The 26,088-nt window shown below is 36.6% G+C and overlaps 1 protein-coding gene across 1 annotated transcript in view; it reads right to left on the bottom strand.

Moving 5' to 3' along the window:
- Positions 1-8,715: 8,715 nt before the first annotated feature.
- LOC114652851 (transmembrane channel-like protein 2-A) overlaps positions 8,716-26,088 on the bottom strand; it is a 71,114-nt gene continuing 53,741 nt past the window's right edge. The window contains exons 15-18 of the mRNA XM_051928570.1: positions 23,004-23,129; positions 22,144-22,222; positions 13,685-13,805; positions 8,716-9,088 (exon numbers count right to left, since the gene is read on the bottom strand). Coding sequence (XP_051784530.1) covers positions 8,844-9,088; positions 13,685-13,805; positions 22,144-22,222; positions 23,004-23,129 — 571 coding nt within the window. The 3' untranslated portion in view covers positions 8,716-8,843. The remainder of the gene's footprint in view (positions 9,089-13,684; positions 13,806-22,143; positions 22,223-23,003; positions 23,130-26,088) is intronic.

The raw sequence follows: 26,088 nt of genomic DNA, 5'->3' as shown, positions 1-26,088 counted from the left end.
ACTTTTGATAAAGATATACAGTACATCCTTTTATCTTTTCTTGAAAAGTAGTTCATACCATGGAGATCTGCTGAATGCCTTTTGCTGTTTCTTCAGACATACTATTTTTTTTCTGTTTTGCAGAGGCTAACAGAGCACCGTTTATCATGGGAGGGACGCAAATGCATTATTTAGGTTAGTATTAGTAGTAGAAGTAGTAATGGCATAGGGATGGAGTAATGTGAAATTCTTATTTGCAAGACAAACAAAAAGTGTTGAAACTTTTTGGTGCCTTGATAAACAAGGATAGAATAAGGCATATAATGTTTATTTTAATTAACAGAAAATACTAATCAGCTAATTTATTGTTTCCATTACATGTAACTACATATTAAATACTATGTAATATAAATATTGTGTATACCTATAAATTATCCTTTAATTCGCTGTTGTACACTGTCTAGTTGTGGAAGCTGAGGAATCATCTTTTAAAGCTCCAGAACTATTATTTTATAAAGGCATTTAAAAGCTCTGACACACAATGCCCACATTGCAGTCTGAATCTCCACCACATGCAGTTTAATGAATAGAGCCTCGCAGAATACCTTAGCAACAGCTTCCTGAAAGACAAAGTAGGCTTTTCCATACACTCAGTCCTTTGAAGGCTTTTTGTTATGCCCTCATAAATTTTCAGCTTGTAAATTCATCAGGATCTCCTCTATCTAAACCCTGGAAATGGTTTCAAGTGATAATTTGGGCTCTTGATGACAATAATGATGTTATGATCTGCCGTTTTGGATTCTCATCTCCTTACCACATTGGTTTTTGCTCATTTTTAACCATTAATTTGTTTTGGCATTTTTTTTATTGTTACATCTTCATCTTTACTACATCATTTTATGTTATTTTTTTCTATGCAATGGCCATATTCTTTATTGTCATTATGGCTTGCCTATATAGGATGGTGGCACACACATCTTCAAAAAAGACCTTAGTTTTGCATTTTTTTGTTTTGTTTTTCTGACTTTTCCCATACTTTACATATTAGGTGTAACTGCTCTTTCCCAAATTTACCAAAGTTCAGCAGCTCTAGCATAAAAAATGGGATTCAACAAAAGCCTGATGCGCTGAAATGATTCCACAGATAAAATATTTTCTTTTTTAAAAGTTTTAGTTCAATTTCAAAGTAAAACTGTTCACAAAAAAAGATAAAATTGAAATACCAAAAAAAAGAAAAGTTCTTGTTAAGAAAAGTTCTGTTCAAATCTTAGATTTTGTTACATTCATATCGTTGCAAATCACTTCAAACCATTTCTGAACCATTTCAAAGTGGTCAGAAAACTGTATGCTTATCCCATTTCTAAGCTAAAAATGGGTCTTTTAAGTCCCTGTGTATTGGGACCTATTCTAAGCAACTGACACAATTAACACACTGTATCTTAGTTATAGTGAGAAAGTTCTATCTCTTATTAACTTATAAGGGAAAAAGTACTATACCATTGTCTATGACTATAAAAGAAAATGATATTCTTTTGAAATTAAGCAAACACTAATATGAATTTAACTCAAAGCTTTAATTTTCTAAGATTGGCTCTTACATTAGGTTTTGGTAAGTGATTTCTTAGTCTTCTTCTCTGTGTACTGCCTGACTTCCAACTCTGATTCTATCTTATTCTGTCTCTGTCAGCATGTTTACCTCGCAGCTCATTTCTAAAACCCGTATAGAAGAACACCAAAATGATTTGACCTGAGGCAAAATTCCTGCAGAGCAAATACTTTTTGGCATGGTTTGGACTAGGCTCTGTCATAACTTAACTGACTCTGGCTGAAACAGTTTATTTTTAATAATAAGGACCAAGAGATAAACATAGTCAGAACAAGCCAAGATCAAAGTCAGAAGTCAGCCTGATCAGAAGGTCAAAATTGAAATCACAAGCCTGAATTCAAAGACTAAAAATAGAAACTAAGGTTCTAAACACCAGAAAGCCAAAAATAAAGGTGATATGTTACTTCCAGGGTTTATTTGCATTTTCTGTTTTATTAATGTTTTTGTTGTGTTTGAATTATTGTTTTTCGTGTAATTTCTGTTATGTTTGTTCATTTCTTTTTTTATATCACTGCTACTGGATCTTCTCTCTGACTATAAAGGACTGTGAACAGGACAGATCCAGTTGTGGTTCATTGCATTTGGTTGAAGTATGTTTCATGAGTATTGATGAGTATTGCTGTTTCTTTAGATTTCTTTTTTTTTTTGTGATTTGTTACCGTTTTCGGCATTTGCCATTGGTTTTGCGTATTGGGGATTTTATATGACTCCTTGTTTGTTCTTTTGAGCATTATTTATTCTTTTCATTATCTAGGTAATTAAATCTTTAATTTATAAAGTTTCATCTTTTGATTTGTCTTTACAAGCCACAATTTTTCACTGTTTTTCTCTCTTGTAAAGCACTTTGAATGCAATTTAACAAACACACACACACACACACACATTCACTCCTGGACACTCATGGTTTCATTATTAGTGCATTATAATGATCTCTGATATTATTATTTATTAGCAAAGCTCCAGACCTGCTCTCCATCATGATCCACAACAGCAAAAAAAATTTCCTTGAGACTTCAACAGAGATTTTAAACTCTCTACTGGCTACTTCTTTTAAAAATGTGACATTTAAGAAATTTTAACTACAATTAGTCACAGACCTTTTATAACCAACCACTAACAATCATTGTGGAGGCTCTGCGACTAATTGTAGTTAAAATTTCTTAAACATTACATTTTTAAAAGAAGTAACCAGTAGAGAGTTTAAAATCTCTGTTGAAGTTGAAGCTTTTTTTTGTCATTTCATCAAACAGTCAGTCATCACATTTTTGGAACAACAAGTCATATTCAAGAATAACAGTAAGAACAGAATGCAATTACATACAGTATCAGAAATTCATGATTTGTAACAGTACTTTACTATGGCATGAAATAAAAAAAAAAAAGTACCCCAAACAGGCTTGTGGTGGCTCAATGGCTTTCATAGACCACAGATTCCAATTCATGTGATGTAAAAATTGTATCAATTTATTTCCTGTTGTTAGTGAACACAAAGCGATATATTGCAGATGACCAGTTGACATGAGTTTGTGAAATTTTATGTTTCAAATACTGTCTTCCTTGCACTTTCTGGATCTGTGGCCAAGGTGGATCTGCTTTCTGACCGAAGCAAGCAGTCATGAGCCTTCTCATATGAATCTGAAAAAAAAACACCAAAAAGGGCTTTTCATACTGTGCGATGCTACCAAAATTGTCAACAATTGCACTAAGTTAAGTAGTACTTACCCTAATTGTTGATGTGTAGATATGAATTGCCGTCTCTGTTCTGTAGATAGCTTGGCAATAATAACTGAAAAAGATACACTAAGCTTGCTTATATTCCACCACTATGAATGAAGCTTATTTCATTATTTAAGCAGCCACTTCCATCTTTCAGCAACATATGCATTTGCCTCTAAACCCCCTATTGCTGCTACTTGTAGACCTTCTTTAATGTCAGCTTCTGTAGGTAATGTAGAGTCGTTAATCCTGCCTTATAGTGCCGGAGTCTGAACTATTTTTGAAAGATCTCTGCATGCTTTTATGGATTTATAGTTATTTGTTCAAAGCACAATGAAACTCTTATGTGATCCATCTACTATTCTTCATCTTTGTTCTTTTAAAAAATGTGCTGCTGACTTTAGCGAGCAAGCCTCCTTGATGTACTGTAAACAATAGTAGCACTCTTGTCTGCAATTGGTTATTCAAAGTTTCAAAATTTGGCACCAACAAATGGAACAGCCTAGCTGAATGGTACCTTTTATGAACCAAGTTTCTGAAATATTTAGTTGGTTGTGAGCATAAAGAGGCATTTCTATGTGCTGAAAATAGTCAGGCACATACCAGGATATCTGTTGCATTTATGAGACTTGTTGGGTCTAGTCAGGGTTACCAACTGTCCATAAAACCTATTCATAATTGAAGCATGTCCGTTAAAATATTTGACTGTCCGTAACAAAAATCGGAAGCCCTCCCATCTACCCATCCAATAATTGTTGCCAATGAGAAAACTCCATGGTGGAAATAACCCCCATTTCCCGCCAGCATGAAAACTCCATGGGAGTTTTGCTAAGTAGAGCTAGTGTAAAATTGCTGCTTTCAGACTATCAGTAGAAAATTTTGCATCTCAGTAAAAATGCCTGAGTTCTAGAAGTGTTGTCCCCAAAGAATTAATAAATACACCAGTTAGATCCTGGCAACTGAATGGTAAAATACAATATTTTTAAATTGCAGCTAATCTTTGGTTTATCAAAAAAGTCAGTTTCACTTAACATTTTCAGTAACCCATTTTTGCTGATGAGTTGGTCCAATATTTAGCCCCTTGCCTTCTGTGAAAACAAATTGACTGGTTCACATCAGATTGAAACAAAAATATTAATACTACCTTGTAGGGGTAACATATCAGCCTAAATTGCATAGATGTTCTGTTTTTATTTAAAGTAATTTAACAAAACTTTGACCAAATTATTTCTTTAGTTATTTTTTGGTGCATATTCACCTTAGGTAAAATAGGATAAAATTTAGGCATAGTACTGCTTGTCTAGGAATAAAGCAGCCCATGATCACTGAACATTTTGTCTGTTGACCTTGCGATTAATAAATGCTGCCAGTGGACCACCGCAGGGCCACAATCTGTAATAGTAGTCGGTTAGCCAGCAGAGAAGTGATGTTAAACTGCTGGATGGTTACCACTAGCATTCTCGCAGCTATGAGCCCCTGATGAGCCTCTAACAACTGAGTAGCCAGCTGCCAGCAAGCCAACAGTGGGCCACCGACGGAAAAGTCTGTCAGCTGACTGCTGTCCCCCAGCTGTCAGTCTGCTGACGATCTGCTGACTGGCAGCATGCTGCCCCATAACAGACAGTGGACTGACAGATGCTTGCTTACTGGAATAATGTATCATCTTTTTAACAAGGAGTAGTAAATCCTAAACATATACAAAATATACAAAAGGTTTATACATTGAATCAAGAGCATTGCACATATACTGTATATACTGTTCTTCATGTAACAATCCATCCATGCATTAATCATTAATCCACCTAAATCCAATGTAGGGCCCCTTGTTTCTACAAAATCAACCAATAAAAAATACCTGAAGTAAACTCACTAGTTTCAGTCCTTTAAAATCCTGTATATTCATTTTTAAAAACATTCATGGCACGTAATGAAATGTAAAATAATGCTCATGTAGTACTATTCAGTTTTCTTAAATCAACAATGAAGCTGTAAAAACTACAGCACTTTTATCAAATAATAACACAAAGGAACTCAAAATGAACAGGGCTAAATGTAAACATTAAAGGAATTACTTCTAATTCTCTGTTTCAAAATACAGTTACACCTATAAACCTATGGCACAATACACTATTATAAATACAGTACAGATGCATCTAAACTTAAAATGAGTAAAAACGCACAAAATGTCGAACACAAAATACTATTCAATATATACAGAAATATTGTTTGTAGTTTATTTAACCAATCAAGAGTTTAGAATAGTATGGACATTTAAATTCTAGAATCAGTTTTTAAGGACTGCAACATTAGCAACAAAAACTTCAAACATATGCAACATTTTCAGACATCTACACAGTTAGTACACAAACATTTAAAATGATTTCCACCTTATACATTTAGGATTTTTCAAATCAATTAATATAAGAGGTGCTACAATACACCATTTCCATTAAAGAAAAAAAAAAAACACAATGTGTCAGTTGCATTTTTCAGCTTCACTTTTGAATATTGGTACTAGTCAAAATTATTGGGTGTTTATGCCCTCCAATGGGCTGCGTCCCATCCAGGGCTGGTTCCTGCCTTCATTTTCACTTACTGCTGCCAAAATGCACTCCTTCTCTTTGATTCTAAATAACTGGAAGTTGAATAAATGGATAGGTAGATGGAGGATTAAAGCATTCAGAGCCTTGTAACATGCTAAAAAGGAATGATCATTACAAATAACTGCTGGAATATGATTCTGCCTGCAATGGTTGCTTGCACATGCACTGAACATAATGATTCTGGACACTGTCAATTTTTCAAAATCAGTTACACTAATGTAGAAAGTGTGTGACTGCATGTGTGCAGACTTTGTTTCCCAGCAGCACTACATTAAGAATAGAACCCAGCCTGGACAGGGTGCAAGACCGTTGCTGTCCTCACACACATTCTGTACCTATGACAGCTGCCAGCTCAGACTGTGCGCCTTTTGGATGTGATCAGCTCTGCCGTATAATTTCTCCAGATTTCTCTAATTCGCACGTGCTCTCTGTATGTATAATTTGCATGTTCTCTCTATGGACTTTCTTCAATTTCTCCCTCTTTTAAAAGTTGCCCTTAACTTTACTGTTGACTTTAAAATGATGCCTTGTGAATGCACACGTGCCCAGGACTAATCATTGTTAATCCCCAGCATGCTGAACCGTATTATGTGAACTAATAAAATAAATGTTTGATTAATAACACTACACAATGCTCCATTACCATAGCAAGAGGCACGGTGACTTCGGTCTGAACTTTTCCCTAAGGAGTCGGTAAGGATGGAAGAAACTATGAAATCAGGCACCCTAATCCTGTAATAATGAACAAACCCTGACCCACAATTTGCTTATTTTGTAGTATAATTTTATCTCAAGATAATAACTCTATCTGGTTATATCCTATGTGTGACATAGTAACGAGAAATTATCTTGTGTGTACGCTATATTATGTTGCACTTAGGAGACAGGAAGCTGATTTTCCAGTTTCACAACTGTCTCTGATTTTGCAAACTTGCAAATAAATCAAAATTTTACTTGCAATGATTGCACTTCCTATCATTAACACCACACAGATATAGAGTAGGCAACAAACTGTAAATATTTGATTGATATTTCAATAAACCAATGGGCTCCATTAAATATTATTAATCTATATTCTGCATTCCCTGTTGTTGCTCATGCTATGATTGGCTGTATTAAAAAATGACAGAAAATGAAAAGTGACAACTGTCACCTGATGGGCGAAAACTGGATACTGATGAGTGATGGTGTTTCGAATGATAAGTGAGTAGTGATGCAAGATAGGCCACTCATCAGTAGTGATGTATGATGAGTGAGTGACTACTGATGCATGACACAGAGTAATACTGATGTTTGATAAATTACGAGGTTTTAAATGACAACTGATACATGATGCGGAGTAATACTGATGTTTGATGAATGATGAGGTTTTATATGACAACTGATACATGATGCAGAGTAATACTGATGTTTGATAAATGACAAGGTTTTAAATGACAATTGATACATGATGCAGAGTAATACTGATGTTTGATGATTGGAGAAGTAAAAAATGACAATGTCCTAAAATGGACACCATACTGTGACTATGACACAGAGCTACAAGCCACGGGGTTCCTAATAAACTCTTCTTCATTTACACACTTACTTCTAAAGGCAGCAGTGGTATGGAGAGAGAAAAAGAATCAGGAGATGGTTGTGGTATATTAAACTAGCTAATGTCAAAACCAGGAAAATAAGAATTGATCAACAGAGCCCAGAATGTGAGACAAACAAACATAGTCATTATTTGAAAAAAAGACAATCAAACTCAAGAATTTACACATAACTGAGCCAAACTGTAAGTCAAAATAGTGATGGTTACAAAGAAAACAGTATTAAGATTAGTATTAAAACACATAAAACAGTTTTAATAATGCACTCAACCATTTGTTACAATAAATGAATGTGCCTAAGAGAACACGCCATTAAGATGTTAGTATTATCTTACGTCCATCCATCCACTTTCCACATTGGCTTTTCCATTATGGAGTTATGGGAAATAGACGTTTTCAAATTACAAAAAAAAAAAAAAGCATTTTAGTACTGTATGTAGTTAGTTGGAAATAAACAACTTTACTGAGCCTTTTTAATAACCAATCAGTTCTTGTATGCATTTTTTCATATTCCATGAAACAATATGCTGCCCTTCTGTATAACCGCTATACTCTTACAGTATAGACTTGCAGTGCCTGATTATTTGTTACTGCACTGTACATTTCTCTGATTCTTTTTTTCCAAGGACAACAGGATACATTACATCTGCTTACAGGTATTTTTCACAGTTGGAGTGAGGGCAGGTTAAGCGAGTCACACTGTTAAGCAGAAGCAAGAATTGAGCTTGTTTTCTTGTGGTTTAAAGTTCGGTGATGTTGTCTTTACCTTACAGTGCCTCTATCATGATTGAACAACTGTGAGTGAGCCTGTCAGTCTCACAAATTTTGTATTAAATAAAAATAAATTTTACTTCAGGGCACCTACATATTTTAGATTACATATGTTCCCAATATCTTACCTCATGTATCATGTTTTAGTGACACTCAGTGTGCTAATTTATTCATACTTTAAGTGAATAAAAAAGCAAAGTGGATGCATTTCATACAGACATATTATAGCTAGACTATGTGGCCCATTGGCAATTTTACTTGAAGTTTGATTAATTTAAACTGAAATATCATGATGACGAGGAGCATTGCAGGCTTCACTACTATAGGGCTGCTTTCAAATACTAAAAGAACCTGAGACTCTAGCCACTCCAGACATCTTCTGTCTGAAATTCAGCCTGCTTGTATTGTACAAAGATGACCTTAAAATAGAACTTTGGTTTTGATCTTTTCTCTAAAAAGCAGTTAAATTTATTGACCTACAGTTATCTCAGAAATAATGTTCCCTCAATACAGTTTTCTAAATCATATTTGGAATTTGCTTAATACAAAGCTGACAAGTATCATCCAGATGCTCTAATGTCTTGGTTGCCCTCTGCCTCCACCTGCCCGTGGCGGTGGTCCTCGACCTGGTTGACCTGGCACTGCTAGGCGTGGGTTTCCAGGCAATGGGCCAGGTGGGCGGGGTCCTGGAGGTCTTGTTACTGCAATGCGAGGATTTTGTGCTGATAATGATACTTCCTTCTCTTGACGAACACTGGTCCCATTTCGACTTCCACCCTTCGTAGGTTTTGTTTGATCTCCACCAGTGAGTTGCTGATCTTTACATAAATACAGAAGAAGAAGATACCAAACTTTAAAAAGTTCTTCAAGAACAACATAAACCTAAAAATACACTAAAATTACTCCAAGATCATTAAAGTAGAGAACCTCTGCTTTAGCAAAGTCCTTACATTAATCCTTCCATTAGAATGAACACATTAACACTCATTTCAATCATGAATAATGGGCAGTAAAAAATGATAAAAAACAGAAAAGTAGAAAAAGTAGGTGTCTGGTGTGATTTTATGGGTATCCCTTGAAGGCTAACAAAAGAATAACCCTAAATTTGAGTGTACAACAGGTCCCATGTGGCAGTACAAAGATATACCTATTAATATGTGGACAAAGATTAAGTATCTATCACATCAAAAATACTATGACTAGCATGTAAAATGCTCATCACAAGAGCAATACTCTCTTTTTAGATAGATAGATAGATAGATAGATAGATAGATAGATAGATAGATAGATAGATAGATAGATAGATAGATAGATAGATAGATAGATAGATAGATAGATAGATAGATAGATAGATAGATAGATAGATAGATAGACTTTATTTGTCCCCAGGAGGAAATTTGGCTTTTTACAGAAGCTCTTTAAATAAATAAATACACAAATAGGTAGATAAGTAAGTAAACAAATAAATAATTTCAGGCATTTTAGTAAAAACTAAAATAGACATGTATTGTTTTGGAGTTTGTTGTGACTGAGAATTTTCCATAAAGTCCTTCCAGGCTATTGTTTAGCAAAGTGATCTTGTTTTATTGCTTTTTTCACTGGTATATCAAGAGTATTGTCAGATGATGATGAGGTTGGCATCCTAGAAGCAACCAAAGTTGACATGACAACATTAAATTTGAAGTCAAGAATAAATGTAGTCAAAACCATAAACAAAATGTAATTATTTGATCAAGGATCAAATATTTCAGTAGGTTAAGTCTACCTTTTATATTACACAATGTTCCGAAGCCATTAAAACCATGAGCCTACCTATATAAGAGGATTCCAGCTTAATTATAAGTCAGTCCTTGTCTATAATAGAGTGTATTATTTACTTTAATTATGCTTCATAAGATACATCCATCTTCCCAACCCTGTAATTTCAACTATGATATGCACCAGTCCATCAAAAGGCAAAATCATGTTCACATCCATAATCACTCATACTGGGCCAATTAAAAGTTAACATACATGTTGTTATTACTGTACTTTAGAACAATCTAGATGAAAACAGGCTATTAAGCCCAACAAATATTGTCAGTCCTATTCACGTAAATCTAAAAAAAATGTTAAGTCTAGCTTTAAAAGTCCCTGAAGTCACTGCTAGTTAGCTTATTCCAAATGTCTATGTTTCTCTGTGTAATGAAAAACTTCCTAATTTTTGTTGCGAAATTCACCTTTAACAAGTTTTCAACTATGTCCCTGTGTTCTTGAACTCATTTTAAAATAACAGTCTCAATTCACTGTACCAATTCCCTTCATAATTTTAAACACTTCAATCATGTCTTCTCTTAATCTTCTTTAGCTTAAACTGAATTTGAATTTTTAATCTTTCTTGATAATTTGTCTCCTGTAGCCATGGGATCAGCATAGTAGCTGTTCTCTGGACTTTTTCTAACACTGCTATATTATTTTTGTAGCCTGGAGACCAAAACTGTATATAGTACTCCAGATCAGGCCTCACCAGTGCATTATAAAGTTCACTATAATCTTCTTGGACTTGTACTCTCCACATATCGTTCTATATAACCTTACATCCTTTTAGCATTCTTAATGGCTTCTGAACACTGTCTGGAAAGACCAGATAAATAATATCATATGCTCCACTTGCATCATATCCTTTTGTTCTTTCCTAATAGAATTCTAGCATGATAGTAAAACATGACCTTGCTCTTCTGAACCTTTGCTGACTGTTCTTGCCATGTGTTGCTCAATCTTATCCTTAATTATCCATCCATTAATCTTCCTATGATTCACGTTAAGCTCTGCTGGCCTATCCTATAGTTGCTTGGATCTGCCTGATCACAATTTTTATATAACAGGATAATATTTGCCATTTTCCAGTCCTTTGGAATTTCCCCAGTGCAAAGTGACTTCCTATTTTATATAATAATAATAATAATAATAATAATAATAATAATAATAATAATAATTGCCATTTTCCACTGACAGTCCTTTGGAATTTCCCCAGTGCACAGTGACTTCCTACAAATATGTATCAAGGGGTTATATATGTATTAGGAGGTCAATAACCACTTTCCCTAATGCTTTTCCAGGCAAAGCCACATGTCCTTTCTAAGGGTTCATCGTTTAACTGAATAGGACTAGTGTTTAAATTCTGTTTGACATAAAAAGGAACCCCATCTCCTTTTCTGTTCTATCTATCCTTCCTAAAAAATATGTATTCCTCTATGTCTGTGTTTCTCAACCTCGGTCCTGGGGACCCACTGTGGCTGCAGGTTTTTGTTCCAACCAGCTTCTGTTTTTAATTGGACTCCAGGGGTAATTAAGTGAACTGTTATTTCCCAAGTTCTGTGCTTTGGGAAAAATATAGAAATTAGAAAACTAAGTTTGGTTAAAAAGAAAAAAAATATATATATATATTAAAATGTACCAAGAAGTTATATGGGAATAATGTATTTTTTTCTTTTTTAACAATATTTTCATCTTGATTTTCATTCTACTTTTCTAGGCATTCTAATTGTTTAATTAATCCATTATTTACTAATTAGTGGGTCTGATGCTAAAGTAGTTGCAGCCTTTGCTTATTCAGTGTTGTTTGCTAGCGTGTCTGCTCTCCTCATTTTTAATTCTCATTAATAAGATACAACAAAGGGGAAAAACTGCACAGAGAAAGGGCAAAATATGATGAAATCAACAAAAGAGAGGTAAGCATTTAAATCTATAGCAAAAGCAGAACTATTTCTAAATGTCTAATAAATGTAAAAATCATGCTGCTGTGCTTTTCTGAAAGTAGGATAAAAGAAAAATAATACCAGCTAATTAAATGAGATCAGTGCTATCAGGTGTTGTCACTGATTAGGAATCTGGTTGGAACAAAAACCTGCAGCCACAGGGGGTCCCCAGGACCGAGGTTGAGAAACACTGCTCTATGTTATACTCATTCCCATCTTTGCTATTTAGCCAGGTTTCCATTATTGCTATAATATCATAGTTATGCTCCTCTACATACAACTCCAACTCATTCGTTTTATTTTTGATACTTCTAACATAAAGCCAAGCTATTTTTAATACATTACTCTTTTTACTTTTACATTTAATTGTTGGGTTAGAACTTACATTATTACGCTTTTTTTTTTTTTTACAGTATTGTTTGTTCCACTATGTACAGTTCTAAACCTGGCCTGCCCTAAATTCCCTGCATCCCATACCCTAGTTTAAACAATTCTCAACTAACCTACTCATACTCCTGCCCAACACGTTGGTGCCCCTCCAGTTCAGATGTAACCCATTGAGGCAGAACAGGTCCCATTTGTTCCAAAATGAGTTCCAATGCCCCATAAACTTATAAACTTCTATCTTACACTAAGATTTGAGCCATGTGTTAAGCCTTCTAATTTCTCCAATCCATGCCTCTCTACCCTTCCAGGGAGGTCTCCTACCTGTGCACCTAGAAGATAACACACTATGCGAGACTTTCTGATCCTGCAGCAAACCTGTGCTTCAATCCCCCTAATGATTGAGTCCCCAATTATTACTACCTCTGTCCATCTGGAAACTGTTTTCTAGACAACCCATTGGGGCTCTTCATGCCTGCCTACCACCTCAGAATCTTCAGAGACACCATCCAGCTCTACAAGGACCAGAAAATGGTTTGACACTTCCAATTCTGATGTTGAAGCTTCTGGACAGTGTGCACCCTTTATCTTCTACCTTGTAACCATGACCCACTTCTCTCTACCTGTCTGGTTTAGAATCTCCTCCCGCACCACCTTTGGGGTGCATACTATCTCTCTAAAGGACACCTATGCCAGGTCCACCAATTCTCTACTACAACGCAGGCCAGCCAACTTCTCCTCCAGTTCAAAGACCCTTAGTTCGAGCTGTTGGATCAGCTGGCATCTCCTGTTGATGTAGCCCTCCTCCAAGTCATCATCTAAAAAGTCCAACATCCAACAGGAATTGCATTGCACTGATCTCATTTTTTTATTAAAATCTGAGTTAGGATTACTAAAACTGCCTTATCATTTTTTTTATTTTATTAAAACTAAACTATTTAACTTAAATGGTAAAACTAAAAAACAAAATTATGCCAAAGAAATTAGATGAAATAACTGCTAGAATGATTTTACACCTTATGGTCACTTAAGCTCCATATTACTGTATATGGGAAGAAAATTTGAGTACACAGAGAAAACCCAGCCTGACATGAACAAAATGCACCTACATACAAAACACAGTTTGGTCTGAGATTTTTACTTAGTTCCTGGGAGCTGTAATGAGGCAATGTTAATAAATGTACCACCATATCATGCATCAAAATATTTTTAAAGAAAATGTAAAAATAAGTATGGTTCTAAGTAATTGGAAGTAAAGGAGTTAATTCCATAATGAAATTCAGTATTAAGTACCTGATGCTGCAGAGGTGTGGTTAACAGCTCCAGAATTGATAGGTAGCAAATCTTCCAAATCTTTCAGGACAGAGTTGGTTGTGTTCTTGTTATTTCTTCGATTCTTCTCTTCATCCCGTTGCTGTTCAGAGATGATATAAAAAAAAAGGACGAATTTTTGTTGTGTTCACATTATAAAACATACAATGATTGTTTATCTAGCAAAATCAGTCAAGGCTGTAAGGCCAGCCTAATGATATGGCGGCCAGCAGGTCACATGCAGCCCAGAAGCAACCTCTGAGTGACCCAGCCTGTGGTCCCGCCACAAACGAATAGAAAAACCAAGAAAGACACAGAAATTCCTACATAAATTCCTACAGTAGTACAGATCATGAATGCAACACTCCTTGTATCCTAGCAACATTCAACCCACAATGCAATGCATTGTTGTGTATCTAGAAATGGTGGTAGTAGTCTATGATACAGTGATTTTTTTTTGTGATGGTATGCGCTGGTACATTGTACCGGCATCTCGGTCGTGACAGCTGGTCATGGCATCAACTACATATTAAGTGATTCTATAGTCAATTGTTTTCTGAGTCTTAGTTGTATTCACATTTCTTCAAGTGCATGCAAACTTGGGTTTTTGCAAATTAATCTAATTGTTAATCCAACGAGAGCCTTGTTACTGACAAGCACTGTCTCTGCACTTGGGTGGCCCTCCATTCACTTGCACACTTTGATCCTGCAGATTCATGGATATTACAAGGACAACAATCAGACATTGACACTCAAAGCAAAGAATGGATTAGAAAGACTGCATATGATGAAAACATGTAAAAAGTTTGGAATTTTCCTTAAAACTCAATCAAATTAAGCACTGATTGCTTTGTGGGACTACATATGAACTTCTTTGTAGAATGCAGAGCTCATTATTAACCTTCTGTTAATAGTCTTTGATTTCAGAAATGTTGTGCTTGTAATTTAAAGTTATCAAACACAATATTATGCGGTATAGTACACCTGTACTGGTGGCATAATGGAAGTGTCGCTGCCTTGCAATAAGGAAAGCAATGTGCTATGAGCAGTGAATAAAGCACTATAAATGTAAAGCATTATTATTATACTTGACAAAATGTCAATTTCAAATTTTAAACATTTTGTTTTTTTCACCAAAACATGTAGCAGTAGGACTCTCAGCCTCTATATACCTTCACAGTTCCTCAAACTTGACCCAAACGCAATTTATTTGTACCACCACCTTTTTGTTTACAAAAAGGCACTGCTAATCAACCATGTGGCAATTTAAATGAATCCTACATTCCCTGAATGCACAGTAGATATTTTATTCATGTGTGTTAGTCACTGTTATCACTTGTTATGGGTTTGTGCTCTGATAGCTTTGAAATCATTGCAGGTTTTTTTTTTATTCTGTTACTTTGTGATGTGCCCAGGTCATATATGACCAATATATCTACTTCATTTCAAAAGGGAAACAAAACAAAAGGGAAACAAATTTTACTGCTAATCCTGTGCACTATTTTGTTTTTATACACTTTTGAGATGTGCCTGTGTCAGATATGACCACAATGTTTATTTTTTTATTTCTAAAGTGCAAAAAAGTATTGCTACTACCTTAGATTCTGTTCAATGATGGCTTTTTTTATTGTTTTGTATGAACTTTTTGTATGTGCCTGTGTCAGATGTGCTCAAATTTTATAGGGAAACATTGAATAAACATTACTTATTTTTCAATACATTTATTTCTTTTGACTTAAAATTTGTTATTGCTTGCTGCTTACCAGCTGCTGAAAATGTCTTTCCCAGCTAAATTTCTTAGTTTGAAAATCTGGCCCAAATTAATTTGGAATTGAATAGCCCTGCTGTAAGGTGTCTAATGTAGAATGCTAATTTAAGTAATACTGTTAAAGATTTGCTTTTATTTGTTTATATTTATTGTTTATTCCTTCATTTGTTTTGATAATTTATAATCACGGTTTGCTTAAGATGAAAAGATTAGTCTTCTTTAATCTTTAGTCAAAACTCATACTACTTAGTTTTGGACTGCATGAAGCAGAATGTTTCCAGACATTTTGTAAGGCTGTTGCATCTTTTTTGTTACAAAAGGAGGCAGGACTGCACAAATATACAAGATACAGTCACATAATAGACAGTTTAAGCATAACCTTTGTCAACCTTAGCTTCCCACAGTGGTTTACTTTAGTTATAATTCTTAGGTTTTCACTTATTTCTCTTCTGCTGTTTTGCAAATATGTATTTTTTAAAACAGATGAAGGTGTTAATGGGACCAGGTTTGAAGGTGCACTGCTAGTTTATTTGTCATTTGCATGCTCATAGGTTCCTAGGTTCAATATTGCCACTTGTGCAGAGAATATTGACATTCTTAACTTGAATGTGCTAATCAACAAACCAGTGTACATCATTGTTAATTTGCAGCAGGTTAAAAAATAGCAATTAAAAATTGCTGTTGAAGACAATAAAAAGGAATGAGGGATTCAGAACCAGTTACTCTTATACAATCACTTAACTGAATTAGTTTAAAAATAACATCTGTCAAATTTAACTTCCAAAAAAATTTATAATTCTGCTATATTATTGGTTGTTTCACAAAAAATATTGATTTTGCTAGTTGCATAAAAAGGTTTAATGATTGTACTCAATGAAATGTGGATGGAACCTCAAATTTTAGAAGAACGTTTTATTATTCAACAGAATTTCCTTCTCTCTCATTTATTTCAGAACATTTTATTAAAACAGATACTTCATGATGCCTATATTCAGGTTTAAATGGAACCACAGCTGGAGAGCTGGTGGTTCCTTAGTCATTTGCACCTCATTATGAACTGACAGCTGGTTAAAAAAACAGGCAACAATAAAAACGTAAATGAAGCTGTTTAAAACTAAAAGAGGCAATTAAGCGTTCTGAATTGTAACAAGCAAGTTAACTAAGGCTAATCCCAAAAAATATTCCTATATTGGTAAATAAACAGACCCTAATTAAGAATCTCATTAAAGCTAAAAACCTGTAGCCGCTCTATAGTAATGGCTGCATGCATCTACAGCAAAAACTTTCATAAGGACACACACACACTCAATGGTATAGCAGTCACAAAGTTTTCAGGGTACTTGTGCACTAAACGGACAGCACGGATGGCTAGTACAATTTTCTATTAACGTGACGCAAATCAGACTTTTGTTTTTAACATTAGGCACCCAAAGGGGACATTAACATTAGGGACCTATAGACAACTATGCTCCACCCCCACTAACTTTAAGGTTAGTATTTGTGGTTGGGGTAGGTCAGTCTAATAATTTAAACTCCAAAAATTAAGCAACCGGGGCACCACCCCCACGGAGCCCAACACTAGAATGGTTAGGAACTGCTGTCCGTTTTATTCACAAGTACCGCTTTCAGTTAGCACATTACATTTGGGACAACACTCACAAAGTGTTAAGAATTTTGTTTTACAAGGACCACGAGATAAACTGTGAGTCTATATAGAAGCAGTATAAAAGACTGGGAAGTCCATCCATTATTCAACCTGCTATATCCTAACTACAGGGTCACAGGGGTCTGCTGGAGCCAATCCCAGCCAACACAGGGCAGGAAACAAACCCCGGGCAGGGCGCCAGCCCACCGCAGGGCACACACACTAATGCACCTAACCTGCATGTCTTTGGGCTGTGGGAGGAAACCAGAGCACCCGGAGGAAACCCACGTAGACATGTGGAGAACATGCAAACTCCACACAGGGAGGACCCGGGAAGCGAACCTGGGTCTCTTAACTGCGAGGCAGCAGCACTACCCACTGTGCCACTGTGCAGCAACTGGGAAATCGATTAATCTTTAACAAAGAAAACATTAACCAAACCTGTAGAAAAAAAGGAAAATTGCTTTTTTTTTTTTTTGGATCAGATGCACACCAAAAAATCTTGCATACTTTTCTTATACAATTCACATACTTGGATGACAGTCATGTCCCCAAGTTTATAAACTGTCACACTAATGTTATGCATTTTGACCTCTAATGCCACTTCATCTGCCATTAAGCAGAATGTTGCAGCAATGAGACCACAGAATGGTGGTGCTTAAAGCAATAAGGAATGGATGAAAAGACTGAAATGGAGGGTCATGGAATGTCCAAGTCCAAGCTTGGATCTGAATCTCATTGAGATGATTTGGGGGGATTTGAAATGGGGTGTGTGTGCAAGATACCCCTAAACAATCACACGGCTGAAAAAGTACTTCATGGAAGCGTAGGAAACACTTTTAGAAACTGAGACAGTTAAAGGAAATGCCTACTTGAAGTTATTTAAATTTGGATGCAGAGAAACTAGAATGTGTAGACCAGTTTGCTTACTCAGGAAGCTTGTGAAGTAACAATAATTGCTCAAAGCAAATCAACAGAAGAATGGCTTCTTTTGCAGTATTGAATGAAATCTGGAACAGTGACAATATCAAGAAAAATTAAAATAATGATACTAGTAACAAAATCCACCAGGCCAAAGTAAAATGTTTGGTAAAGGAGCAAAATGTGCAGCATGCATGAAACACCTCTGGTGAGACGAAGGAGAAGTCATTAGCTCCAGTTCTAGACAGAGCACTTCAACAACGACATGTAAATTGGCCTCCTGCAAATAAGGCAAAAGAGTGGCTCCAGTTTGATGGTGATGTGGACAACATCCTAGAAGCAATGATGATGAAGGATGCTGACAGGAAACTTCAGATGATGACAACCATCATTATCAGTCTGGCTCCTGAGAGGTTTGGCAGAGTGGAAGAGAAGGAAGCAACACCACTGTATGTGGGGAATCACATGGCAGTAAAGATTAGCCACCTAAGGCAGGAGCCACAGGCACTTAGGTGGCAGTTTAAGGAGGCTAGTGAAGAACAGAGGGATACTATAAAAGAACTTTGCAGCGTCCTCAGGGAGAAGCTCATTGTTCTTCGCAGAGCTGAATGGCACAGAAGCAGGACAAAAGAGAGGGCAAGGAGGCAGACAGTTTTAATCTCAAATCCCTTCGGATTCACCAAGCAGTTGCTGGGGCAGAAATGTACTGGCCACTTTGTTTGCTCCCAAGAGGAAATGGACCTTTATCTCCACAATACTACTAGTGATGCAGCAAGGGAAGAGGAGCTAGGTGAGTGTACAGCTCTGATCAAACCACCTAGACCCACAACTGATTTTGACAGCAAGAAAGGAAAGAGATCAAGGAAATGGTGAAGATTGCCAGAGCCACCTCAACCCCTGGGCCCAGCGGAGTGCCATATAAAAGGTACAAAACGTGTACCAGGCTGTTGCCCCAAATGTGGAAGATCCGGAACGTGATCTGGAGGAGGGGCAAGGTAGCCCATCAGTGGAGAGTCACAGAAGGTGTCTGTATTCCTAAAGAGGAAAACATGAGGAAGATCAAATAGTTTAGGACCATCTCGCTGCTGAGTGTTGAGGGGAAGATATTTTTCAGTATTGTTACACGATGTCTGAGTGAATATCTCCTGAAGAACCAGTACATCGAAACCTCAGTACAGAAAGGGGAATCCTTAGAATGCCCAGATGCTTAGAGCAAACTGGAGTGGTCACCCAACTTATTAGAGAAGCATGAGAAGGGAGGGAAGATTTGACACTTCTGTGGCTGGATCTGACAAACATATATGGATTTATACCTCATAAGCTGCTTGAAATTAAACTGCAACAGCAGTATGACCCAGATAAGATCAGGGACCTCATTTTGGACTATTACAGTAATTTCAATCTGAGAGTCACAGCTGGGTCTGTTGCATCAAATTGGCGCAGGCTGGAGAAAGGGATTATTACTGGATGTGCCATTTCAGTGATTCTCTTTGGCAATGAACAAGCTGGTTAAGTCAGCTGAGGGAGATTGTCGAGGCCCTCTGACCTAGTCCAGAGTCAGACAACCCCACATTAGAGCCTTTATTGGAGAAATGACAATAACAACAACATCAGTGCTAGGATACAGATGGATCCTACAGGGCTTACAGAGACTCATCATTTGGGCTAGGATGTGCTTTAAGATGACTAAATCCAGGTCTCTGGTATTAAGAAAAGGGAAAGTGACTGATCCGTTTTTCTTCTTTCTGAAAGGTACACAAGTTCCATCTATCTCTGAAAAACCAGTCAAGAGGCTCTGCGAGATCTTTGACAGCACCCTGAAGGACTCTAGATCTATCAAAGCTATAAATCAGCAGCTGGAGGCTTAGTTGGCAATGGTGGATAGGTCAGGCCTGCCAGGGAGTTTTAAAGCCTAGATTTTTCAGCATGGTATACTTCCCAGGATCTTGTGGCCACTGCTTGGGTATGGGGTTCCACTGTCAAACGTAGAGGGCTTTGAAAGAAGAATCACCCACCATCTCTGTAAATGGCTGGGCCTCCCATGAACCCTGAGCAGCATCACTCTGTATGGGAGAAAAAACAAACTAAGACTCCCTTTGAGTAGTCTGAATGAGGAGTTTCTGGTTACCCGCACAAGAGAGGTGCTTCAATATAGGGAGTCTAGCGACCCTAAAGTCTCCAGGGTTTGCATTGAGGTAGGGATTGGAAGGAAATGGAGGGTGGAGGATGCAATGGATAGGGCAGAGGTAACACTACACCACAGGACTCTGGCCAAGCAGGGCTTAGGAGCATTCCAACAACCCATTATGATAGGACCCAAGGCAAAGTCAGGGACCACCTGCTACAAAAGGAAGTAAGAGCTGGAGTTAAGGAACTTCAAGGGAGTCAAGCGGTAAAAAGGCAGAAAGGCACATGGACGAAATTGAAAAGGGATATGGACCGTAAGATCTCCTGGTCTAAGCTGTGGCAGGCCAAACCCAGGTTTCTGATCCAAGCTTTCTATGACGTCCTGTTAAGTCCATCCAACCTCTTCTGCCGAGACAAGGTTGGCTCCCTAGCATGCCACTTGTGCCAGAGAAAAGGGACATTTGAGCATATCTTTAGCAGTTGCTTGAAAGCACTAGGTGAGGGTTGCTATCACTGGCAGCATGACTGAGTATTGAAGGTGATTGCAGGAACGATCTCAAGTGCCAGAGACCAGATCAAGAGCACCAGACCACTGAGGCAGAGGATTGCTTTTATCAAACAGGAAGAAAAGTCTAGACATCAGCCAAGGGCAGCACTAGGGCTCTTGGAAGGAAGATCTGGGGGAGCAGCTCCGATTTCCAAATAACATTGTAGAGACCACCTTGAGAGCAGACATTGTTTTGTTTTCGGAAGCATCCAAGCAGGTGGTTATGCTGGAACTTACACTTCTTTGTGAGGAGAGGATGGAGGAAGTTTGTGAGCATAAGAAAAAAATGTATGCTGAGTTGGAGAAAGAATGCTGCAGATGGGGGAGGTGTACATGGTGTTTGTCCATAGAGGTGGGCTGCAGAGGTTTTATAGCCCATTCTCTGTGTAAGGCTTACAGTCTTCTGGGCATCACAGGTGTGAACAAGATAAAAGCTGTCAAAGTTACAACCAAGGCAGCAGAAAAAGCCTCTAGATGGCTGTGGATGAAGAAGAGTGAACCGTGGTCACTTGCTACTAGGGCACAAGCCAGGAACTGATCACTCCTGGTTAAGTTACCTGGACGAGGGCGTCTGACGTTGAAAGACCCGAAATACCTGATGACCCCAGGTTACCTCACTGATGAAGTGTTCAAGTGCATCAATAGATGTATGTTGTAACCTACAGTACATTGCTTTATGCCTGTGAAACATGGACATTGAGAAACAAGGAAATTTCAAAATTGAATGTATTTGAATTTATATGCTACAGAAAGATTCTTAATATCACCTGGAGACAAAAGGTGACAGATGAAATAATTCAAACTAATCTTAAATGAGAAAATAAAACAATTTGAGTACTTATTAAGGAATGTTAGTCTCTTTGAGTACTCATGCATGATGGGAAGGGAGAGGATAATCAGAGTAATGATAAGAAGAGAAAAAGAAACTGAAAGAAACACTAGCAAGGAGATGGATTGATGACATTAAAGAATTGCTGGGAGTAGGAGAATGGATGTCTTGGAAAGAAAACGATTCTGAAAACCACCTGGAAAAATTTAAAAGCACCATCGACCTCCACTGTCCCTAGATGGACTACAGAGGGTTTCTAGATTTGGATATTTCTCGTGTACTATTTGAGCTCACACATGCATTCTGAATGATAAACAAAGGCTCTAGAATGACGCAGATGTATGTAGGCAATTATACATTATACTTGATAATTTAAGGGCATTAATGTCTATATATTTTATAATATCAACCTGGTAGCATTTTTTTTAGTAGGGAAGAATTGATAATGTTCATATGTAATCACACGCAAAAGGGATATTATAATTGCAAAACTCATACAATAGTTGCATTATACCAGCAGGGTTTTATGTCTGTCCTAGCACAATACAGCATTTTTATGAAATTCACCCAATACCCAATTTACCTAATACTGCTCAGTACATACCATTTGCATCTTCTTCTTTAATTCCATGTTTGAATTCATATATGCCTTAGATACAGCATTTAAATAATAAATTGCCAACCTGAAAGAAAATTATTTTATAAAAACATAATCAGTATACACAGTGCTTTACTAGTTATCAAGTGCCTGCAATATATTTTATTGCTAAACATAAGGCAATAGAGATACTTTTAAACAGTGTTGAGGCAATGTCTGTATTTTATAACTTTAACTGAAATTACAAACATATTGTTCTTTTACAGCATATCATCCTTCACAGACACATGGATGCAAGGATGATAGATAGAACTAAATAGTGCAACTACTATATATAACTTTAGTTCCTAATTTTCAATATTGGCTACAAGTTAGTTTTAAAACACTGATTTTGGAGTTCAAAGCTGTAAATGTTTTACTCTTCCTTTTATATTATAGAACTTACTAACTGCTAAAGCTCAGAGTGCTCATTGAAATGACAAGATACAGATGTACTCCAAGTTTCCATTTAAAGCAGAGCCTTTAGCCATAGGGTCAATAAATCAGGGAATGACCTTTATCATATTGTGCACCTGAACCATTATGGGCTGTTCTTTATGGGACTGGGCAGCTGGTTAAGTTAGGGGAGGTAAATTCAATTTTGTTTTGTCTTCTTTGCCATTTGGATGCTGAAAGAACTTATTTAATATTACAAAATCACCAGATAAACTGTATGATCTATATCAGCACATACTAAATTGCATGGAATTTTGTGGGTTTTTTTAATTTATTTTTGTGTTTTATTTTAACTACAGTTTATATTGCACTAAGCTTACAAGTGGAAGTGAACATAATAGACCAAACTGAATTAAATATACCGTACTTACACCATCAGCAAAACCGCAGGAATGATCAGCCCAGGGTTGGCAGCATAACTGAACAGTTTTCCAACAAAAGCTGGAAAATCCAGTTTGATTGTTTCCATTATAACTTCAAACATGCGTGGTTTTCCACTAATTGCAAAAAAGATGTCATAGGATTACTGTGACATTTCAATTAAAAAAAATACTGGATATTTTTATTTAAAAATAATTCAAAATAATATATAAAAAATTGTATTCATGCTTTATTATTTAAATCAAATATAGTATGCAGCATTCATTTTCAAAGTACAATATGTTGGTATGATTATAGAACAGTAGATACCCGTAACAGTTCTTGATAATACAAAAAGACAGAGTTGCTTTCTAAGCTGTTCGATTTGTTCAAACATTTACTAGTGTGGCAGACTTCATGAAATACAGATCCAATAAACGTGGTAAAGTCAGAATGGTAGGTGAGACAAACTTATTGTACAATAGTATTGAAGAACTACAATAACTACTGAGTTTAACACAAAATATGCTGCAAATTGAGCAGCAATTAATTATATCACTTAGAGACCTTTGCTTATCTAAGATGTCTAGCAAATATAAGCACTGTTTTAATTAAACGTAAAATGCAGAATTGTGTTTCATGTCTTCAGTATAGCTTGTGATGGATGGCCGGCTAAATATTCTGTCCCACACCTCCAGGCCGCCAGGTGGAGCCCTCCCAACAGCATGGAGGTTCCCTGAATTCCAGCAGGGCCTTATGGACCTTGTAGTTTGTATACACAGCCCTGCTGGATACCTTGGGGACCACCGGGAGTCGCTGTAGGGAGGCTGTCAGACTCTTACGTGCCCTATAACCCAAAAGTGCGTCATGATCACATGACCAGAAGGAACGACGTGCTTCCGGGTTGAAGAAAAGGACTTTTAGTCTGACCCGGAAGTAATGAGGACTGGGGGATTGTTGGACAGGAACCACCTCCAAGTCAGGGGGTATAAAAGGACGCTGGGAAAGCCCAGACATTGAGCTGAGCTGGGAGGAAGGGTGGCGAAGTGTCTGGGAGAGGAGGAGTGGTTATTGTGCTTTATTATTGATTATTGTATGTATAGTGTGGAGTGGAGGGTGCTTAGTGCACATTATTATTATAAAAATAAAAAGTCTTGGACTTTTACCTGGTGTTTGGCGTGGTACCTTAGGGTTACAACTGTTACAAGCTGTAATGAGACTACCATTTCTTTCTCTTTAAGTAGCTCTTTATAAAGCATCTTTCACAAGCAGGCTTAATACAGCATATAATATGTAAAGTTTTAGCTTAATATACTGTATAATGAAAAATGTGTCAGATACAGGCTTACTATTATTTCACTAAGAACTTAGTGATGCAGTTGTAACCCAGGAACATTCTGTGTGGAGCCTATAAATTCTCCTTCTGTTCATGTGTGGTTTCTCTTATGTTCCAAAAGTGTACATGTTAGCCTGGCAACTCTTAATTGTCCTAATAATTATGGGTGTGTGAGTGTGCCTTGTGAGGCTGCAGTACCATCTTCAAATGTGGTTCCTTCATTGTGCCTAATGCTATCAAGATATTCTGTGATACCAAACCTGTTGTTGTGGGTGAACCTGAGGAGGCTGTGCATGCCCAATCAGACTGCAGGGCCAGTCTGTTATGCATTTTAAATTTTTTTTAAGTGATACTTATGAATTGGACAAATAATTGAGCAGTCAATATTTGATTGACAGACAGCTGCCCTAAAATCTTCATGTTTTATAGACTGGTCAATTGGTTCTTGCAGTATTTTATGTTTCCAACCGGATTAGGTTAGTTGACAATGGCAGTAACTTACCATTCTATGTATGTCCAAAGATTTTAATGCTGATCCCTGGTGATATTTATAATTTAGAAAAAAAGTATGAATATCAGAAATTGGCTGAAATCAAAACTTGAATTCCTCAGCTGCCTCTCTATATAATATTACATCAGAAGGAATTCGTATTAATGGTGACAAAATCCCTCTAACAAGTGCTAAAAGCAGTGCCACTAGCATTACCCATGGAGAGGGTCCTTAGAAATATTTCTGTTTTTGCTATGGATTTAAATGTTTAATTCTCTTTTCATTACATTTTGTCCTTTCTCTGTGCAGTTTGCTCCCTTCATTGTATCTTAATAAAGACAATAAAAAACGAGTAGAGCAGACACCCAGGCAAACAACACTGAATCATGAAAAGCTGCAACTATGTTAGTGTCAAATTAGTAAATAATTGATTAATTAAACAATTAGAACACTTAGAAAAGTAGAATGAAAATCAAGATGAAAATATAGTTAAAAACAAAAAAAATACATTATTTCCATATAACTGCTTAGTACATTTAAATTTTTTTAACCACTTAGTTTTCTAATTTTATATTGTTCCCAAAACAGGGAATCTGGGAAATAACAGGTCACTTAATTAGCCCAGGAGTCCAATTAAAAACAGAAGCTGGTTGGAACAAAAACCTGCAGCCACAGTGGATCCTCAGGACCGAGTTTGAGAACCCCTGTACTAAACAAATATCCAACTAAGATGTACGACAATAAAAAGTTTCCCAGTACATAAACAGGGATTGGTTTGAATATTCAATGAAAATAGACACAGTTTTTGATATCCTTGATCCTCAGACAGAATATTCAGCATGAAAGGATATTCTGACTGAAAGTAAATAAGGGACTTACTAAACATACATGTTCAAATGAAGAGCTTACCTGTGAGGCCAAATCAAAAGAAACTGAGAAATGCAGGAATGCTGCTACAGAGATTTCTACACGGGTTAATTCTGACCAGTTAGCATGTAACAGATACTATTTGGCAGCCATTATTGACATACTTGAGTTTCAGTTGAGTTAATCAGTTTCTTTTAGGGGGAGATATTTGTAGTTTTGCTAGTATGATAGAGGATAGTTCAATAGCACTTTTTCTGTCATTGTTCATAAAATGTACAAAAATTTACATAAATAGCCAAGACTGCCAAAATAATGTTAGACAGGGCAAGATACAGTATACCAACACAGAACTACATAATAAATTATTTGAGATAATGAGCAACATTATTACGGAAGAAAAAGT

This window comes from Erpetoichthys calabaricus, chromosome 5 (genome assembly GCF_900747795.2).
Source record: "Erpetoichthys calabaricus chromosome 5, fErpCal1.3, whole genome shotgun sequence".
NCBI lineage: Eukaryota > Metazoa > Chordata > Cladistia > Polypteriformes > Polypteridae > Erpetoichthys > Erpetoichthys calabaricus.
The sequence above is the reverse complement of the archived record's forward strand: the minus strand, read 5'-3'. Positions and strand labels throughout refer to the sequence as shown.